The sequence below is a fragment of the Etheostoma spectabile genome, chromosome 10 (assembly GCF_008692095.1).
Source record: "Etheostoma spectabile isolate EspeVRDwgs_2016 chromosome 10, UIUC_Espe_1.0, whole genome shotgun sequence".
NCBI lineage: Eukaryota > Metazoa > Chordata > Actinopteri > Perciformes > Percidae > Etheostoma > Etheostoma spectabile.
In genome coordinates, this window is record NC_045742.1 from 24,398,201 (window position 1) to 24,405,138 (window position 6,938).

General features: G+C 38.6%; 1 protein-coding gene across 2 annotated transcripts in view; it reads right to left on the reverse strand.

The window, feature by feature from the left end:
* Positions 1 to 239: 239 nt before the first annotated feature.
* si:ch211-195b21.5 (E3 ubiquitin-protein ligase RBBP6) overlaps positions 240 to 6,938 on the reverse strand; it is a 49,133-nt gene continuing 42,434 nt past the window's right edge. Inside the window, exon 8 of one of the 2 annotated variants that reach the window (XM_032527714.1) lies at positions 240 to 1,942. In XM_032527714.1, the coding sequence (XP_032383605.1) occupies positions 1,406 to 1,942 (537 nt within the window). In that variant the 3' untranslated portion in view covers positions 240 to 1,405. The remainder of the gene's footprint in view (positions 1,943 to 6,938) is intronic. The other variant, XM_032527716.1, reaches the window with a different exon arrangement.

Consider the following 6,938-nt stretch of genomic DNA (forward strand, 5'->3'; position numbering starts at 1 on the left):
TTATTGTGCATTGTCCCTTCATAAATATACAAATACGACAGCTGTGTGTTGTTTCAGTGGAATAAGTTTTACGAGAGAACATTGTGAGAAGTACTGCATGTTTTATTTTATAAGACATTTGCAGAGTTTTGACAATTCAGTTTCATGCTAAGAGTTTAGAGAAATTAAGCTATAGTTTCACTGTTTTAAGATGGTAAAAAAAAAGAAAAAAAACTAACAAAAACTTATTTCCCCCCAATATGGCCATTCAAAATGTCTCCTGGGAAAAAGGCCTGAATTGTACCGTTTTTTTTCTCATAAACAAGTGGGAACGCTGTGACAAAGCTGCAGAAATACTGTGCTTGTAGAAAAAACATTTATAGACTTCATTTGCAGATTGCTTATTCTTACAATGAATTTAATTTTTTGTCCTTCAAAACATCTGATCTAGCATTAAAAGACAGATTAACTAATAGTAATGTTTAGCCTCTCACAGCTCTTGGTTTTAGAAGCACGAGACGTGTTTTGATTACCATTTACTGAAAGTGCCACCTTTCACAAACCTTAACCAAAGTGCTATTGCTGCCAAAATATAACCAGACAGGACTCAGGATGCAAATCCTGACGTGTGGTGTCAAAGTCCAGAACTTTGTAAAACACTATAACACTACAACCTGTGAGGTACATAAAGAAGAAAACACTTGTTTCCTGAACAAAATATTATTATAGTATTTTGCCCACCTTTAAAACTTTGCCTTTTGGGTTATTACTTATGGCTAACACTGCAAAAAGATAAAGTATGATCTGATCACTGAATTATGATACCATTTAACTCTTTAAATTGTCCACATTCTTTATTTAAAAAGTCACCACAAGAGCCAGACTTAGATCATCTTGTATTTTGGATAAAAACACAGACAGTAAGAAAATGGAACTCAGCTTCAAAAAAAAAAAAGTACACACAACATTTCTAACACTACAGTGCTGTTAGTCGTTGGAAAATATGTACACAGTAGTAATAGTATTGAGAAAGCTGAATGTTTAAAAATAATTAAAACACTGAGTAAAACACAAAACCAGGATGTGAGGGCCTACTTACGGCATGCCATATAAACCTAAAAAAATGTTGGAAGCCACTAAGCAAAAGAAATGCACAGCCCAAAAAATATTATCATTTAATTTCTGTGCATTAAGTCAAGGATACCTTTTGTTCTAACTTTAGGTAGGACATGTCTTTGTACTGGATGCCAAAAAATGAATTGATATTAATCTTCCCTTTTGAGTTTTTTGGTTTACGGCAAACCACCTCACTTCCTGTATAGTTATAGGCAATGATAACTAATAACTTGGCTCTTTAAGTTTAGCCAACACCATCCCAGGGATCCTTCCAGTATGAATATGGAAAGTGACAGACATAATGCAACAATTAGGACTTATCCTTCTTCTTTTTCTCCTTCTTCTTCTTCTTCTTTTTAGACGATTTTGCTTTCAGCGTTTTTCCTTTGTTGTCGCTATCACTACTTTCATCTTTTTCTTTGTCATCTTTTTCTCTGCTGCCCCTGGATGATTTGTCCTTGCGGTCTGTGTTTTCCACTTTGACTTTGCTGTGGCTTCCAATTGTCTGCTCCTTGTTCACCTCCTCCTTTACCTTAAGGTTCGGAGGTGTCAGTCCACGGGACACTGTTATGAGCATCCTCTCCTTCCTCATCTCCTCTTTCAAGGAGATGTTGTCCTGCCCCGTCCTGTGGCTTCTGCAGTCGTCGTGGAGTTTGCTTCTGTGATTTCTTTCATGCCTCAAGTCTCGTTGGTAGTCTCTGTGATTCTTGTGATGTCCGGAATCTCTAGCATAACTGTAGTCCCTGGGATCTCTCCTGTCTGAGGTATGTGGCTGCTGAGTGCTGTTGCTAACATGGCGTGAGTGTCCCTTGTTGTCTCCAGAATGATTGTCCACCTGCACTTTCTGCTAAAAAAAAAATAAAAGTAATTTTGCAGCATGGAGACATATAAACCAATAAGTTAATGTCTACTTTAAGGGAATGATCTCTAAGTAGATCCGCTGCTACTCTCAGTTCTTTTAAATCAAGGCTGAAGACCTTTCTTTTTGATGCTGCCTTTCTTTAAATTAATGCTCATTTCTTTCTTATGCTGCACTGTAACTTTTATTCTTGTGTTTTATGTGTCCTAATGTTTCTATTTTGTTTTTAACTGTCTATTCATGTTTCTTATTGATTTTTAATGCTTATGACTTTTAACTGTTTGTACTTGTGTTTTATCTGTTTTAATGATTTTGTGTAAAGCACTTTGAATTGCCCTGTTGCTGAAATGTGCTATACAAATAAAGCTGCCTTGCCTTGCCTTGCCTAAGACATTAGTCACTATCTGTTGCCAAATGAGGTAACCTAATCAGAATTAAGCCCATGGCCCACAGATGAAAGTCTTTGCATTTACAGTGTTATGAACTGGGTGTCTGTGGCAACATTCTCAGGAAAAATCAATATAAGGTCACACTGTTTGGATCTCTGGGAAATGAGAACCAACAGCACACCTATAATTATACTTATGTATTTACTGTTTGTCACCTTAGGTGTCTCCAAAGATTACAAAACCAAGATTTTGGAGATTGCAACTTAAAGACAGAAGGGGCCACTAAACCCTGTAGTAGGGCTGCACAATTAATCGAATTTTAATCGCAATCACGATTTTGACTTCCCACGATCAAACTTGCGTGATCGAGCGATTATTTTTTTTAAAGTGTCATTTCATAGAACGCTCCGGGTTTTTTGCATAGCCCATCTACCACTCCGTCAACCGCTGTCTGATCACGTGCCAGTTGGAGTTGTTCTCTGCACCCCGTGCAGCTTAGTTTCTAGATGTAGACAGTCACAGAGGACAGAGTAACGGGAGGAAAACTCAACAGATAGCAGTTGGTTATACGTCGGTCTTAAGGTTTACCAGTTTACCGTAAACGCAACATTTTGTCCCGTCTGTTTTTCAGACACAGCAGTGACCAGTAGGGCGGTGCGATTATGCCAAAATGATAATCACGATTATTTTGATCAAAATTTTGATCGCGATTATTCTCACGATTATTTGTTGATTTTACCAAAACAATTTTGTCGTCACGTAGGCTATTAATACTGCAAGAGGGAGTGTGATGGACGCTACTCACAGAGAGATGGCTAATCATTATGAACGGTCCAGCACCGGGTCGAAAGGCACATACCACGGCGTGTGTATGAAATGTCTGTATCGTCAATGGGCTCATTTTTATAACTATGGTATTTTCGCAATGGGTCACATCTCTGCCAGGTCCAGCAGTTCCGTCTCACGCTGTTACTCTACCAACTGAAGATTGGTCATTCAATAACTTCTTCTGTGTTCTTCGCCGTGGCGGCTGCGATCGGAGTTACCACAGAAACACTGGTACAAATACAGGTTTGCCCTCATACTTAACATATACAGCTGTGTTAATAAAAAATTAAAACTGTGGACAAATGTCGGAAGTGTGGACCGGCGGCCGCTCTCGGAGAGTAGAGGAGAGAGAGTAAAGGAGAGATTCAACACAGAAACGACTTTACAGACAAAATGGGTCATGTAACGGAAAATTAAACCATATCGATATAAACAGCATTGCAGCGGATGCGAGGACATAGCACCGGTGCTTCCTAGAAGAGCTAACAGCTAACAGACGCTAGCACCGACTAGCACTGGTCACCGCTGTTGTCTGAAAAACACGCCGGGACAAAGTGTTGCGTTTACTGGTAAACTGGTAAACCTTGAGACTGACGCATAACCGACTGCTATCTGTTGAGTTTTCCTCCCGTTACTCTGTCCTCTGGACTGTCTACATCTAGAAACTTAGCTGCGCGGTGCAGTAAACTACTCTGACTGGCTCAAGATCAGACGGCTTTACGGAGCGGTAGATTGGCTTTGCAAAAAACACGGAGCGTTCTATGAAATGACGCTTTTAAAAAATATCGCTCGATCACGCAAATTTGTCGTGGGAAGTCTAAATCGTGATCGCGATTAAAATTCGATTAATTGTGCAGCCCTAGTGACCTGCTAGTTGGTGCTAATTAGCTGTTAGCTCCTCTAGGACGCACCGGTGCTAATGTTCTCGCATCCGCTGCAATGCGTTTACATGGATATGGTTTAATTTGTGTTACATGACCCATTTTGTCTGTAAAGCCGTGCCTGTGTTGGATCTCTCCTCAGCGCAGCCCCGCCACACAGCGCCGCCGGTCCACACTTCTGACATTTGTCTACAGTTTTAATTGTTACTAACACAGCAGTATATGTTAAGTTTAGGGGCAAACCTGTATTTGTACCAGTGTTTCCGCTGGTAACTCTGATATCGCGGCGCCACGGCAAAGAACACAGAAGAAGTTATTGAATGCAACAAACTTTAGTTGTTGAGTAACAGCGTGTGGGATGGAGCCTGCTGGACCTGACCAGAGATGTGATCCATGGCCAGAATATCATAGTCATAAAAATGCAACGCAATGACGATACAGACATTTCATACACACGTCGTGTATCCGCCATTCGAGTCCCTGGACCCATTCATATAAGCAAACCGTCTCCTCTGTGAGTAGCGTCCGTCACACTCCCTCTCGCAGTTATAATAGCCTATGTGACGTAAAATTTATTTTGGTTAAATCAACAAATATCGTGAGAATATCGTGATCAAAATTTGATCAAAATAATCGTGATTATCATTTTGGCCATAATCTTGCAGCCCTACCCTGTAGTATCAACATGCTGGTCAACAAATTTGGCTTTTCATATAATGTGATGGGCCGAAATTTTAAGTTTTCTGAAAGTAAAGAAAAAGCTATTTAGTTGGAAAAAAATCTAATAATTTTACTTTCAATTTACCAATCATTGTGCACAGCAAATGAAATTCTACCTCAAATTACTAATTAACTATTAAACAAATAACACAACCTTCATTAAACAAAATGATAAGCAATTAACACACCTGTGCTTACTTCAATGCACTCAGGAGCTTTACTGCTAAAGCCAAAATGGTCTGGTATGACCAGGATGGTGGCTAATATAGCTAACTAGAAAATGCATTTCCTGCAGAAAATATGAGTAAAAGCTGAAAAGCTAAATTGGTAAAGCTAAACTGGATTGCTGGCATGAATGCATCAGACGGTAAAGTAGTGAGAAATAATTTAAAAAGTGGGAATGGTTCTAATTACAGGAATTCACTGAAATGTTGAATAGTACCAAAATTTTATACAAAAGTGGATTATTTTAAGGTTTTTCTAAAAGTTGTAACTACACTATATGGCTGCTCAGTGTATAAGGTGAAGTTGTAGGAAAAGTGAAAATTTAAGTTCTTATTAAAATTAATGTTAAATATTCCCAATACTGTATTAACGTTTTTGTGTAAAACTGATGCTAAACTGAATTGCCGGCTTTAATTGGATAAAGAGTAGCTAAAAGTGTAATGAATAAAGTTGGTAAAATGGCAAATAGGTCAAAATAGGAAATCAATCAGCTGTGTTCAAGATTTTCAAAAAGTACACATAGAATTCACAAGCTGCATTAAACTCATATTGAATGAAAGATGTGAGCTTTTTAAAGTTTAGTCTGACCCCTTAAATAAGGCTTGAATATGCATGAAAAGCAGCTGAAGCAGTATAAATAGCTGATAAAGTGAGAAAGGGGTGAAGGATACAAAATGAGTAATAAATGATAAGAGGTTAAAATCTTTGTCTATGGCCACACTACTTCAAAGCAGACAGACTAGGGATTAATCTGATCAAGACTATTTCCCAATTCCCGGGAAACGCATGACAGGAAACGGGAAATAAATAAAAAACGCAAGGAGTGTGCGTCTGTTGTTGTCATACGGTAACAAAATTGTAATTTTTTTTATCAGGTACACTTCAACGGTGAGAAAAACGGAATCTAAAACCAAAATTCAGAAAATCACATTGTATGATTTTTAAATAATTAATTTGCATTTTTTTGCATTACATGCTTCCAGCATGACAACGATCCAAAACATACAGCCAGGGCAACTAAGGACTGGCTCCGTAAGAAACACCTCAAGGTCCTTAGGCGGCCTAGCCAGTCTCCAGACCTGAACCCAATAGAAAATCTTTGGAGGGAGCTGAAAGTCCGTATGCCCAGCAACAGCCCCGAAACCTGAAGGACCTGAGGAGGTCTGTATGGAGGAGTGGGCCAAAATCCTGCTGCAGCCTGAGCAAACCTGGTCAAGAACTACAGGAAATGTATGATCTCTGGAATTGCAAACAAAGGTTTCTGTACCAAATATCAAGTTCTGCTTTTCTGATTAATCAAATACTTATGTCATGCAATAAAATGCAAATGCTGCATCCCGCAATGTCCACCTATGCTCTGCTCTGCCACATTACACCTTGTAACTCCCTCAGTGCCCTGCTATGACGAACTACTACGACTACCATTTGTAGTCACTATTCTATATCTTTATTGAGACTATTATACCATTGTGTATCACACCCCCACCGGCACCACAGAGACCCTACCTGGGTCTCTCCGAGGTTTCTTCCTAAATGAAGGAGTTTTTCCTCCTAACTGTCACACAACCAATTTCTTGTTCTTGGGGGAACTACTAGAATGTGGAGTTTTGTAAATTATAGAGTGTGTCTAGACCTCTATCTGTCTCGAGATAACTTTTGTTAAGATTGGATACTATAAAAAAAATTGAAAATAAAATTGAATACAACAAAAATATGGTGTTTTTTGAAAATAAAACCATGTAAACCTATTTAGTACAACCTCAAATACAATAATGAACCTAAAAATTAGCATAATATGGGCGCTTCAATACTTCAATTTTAAAGCATTCTTAGTTTACAGCATTTGTTATACCTACCTAAAACCTTTGCACAGTACTGTATGTATGTATATTTATCCTTAAAAATGTACCGGCATACCATGAACTATTTTAACTGGCACAC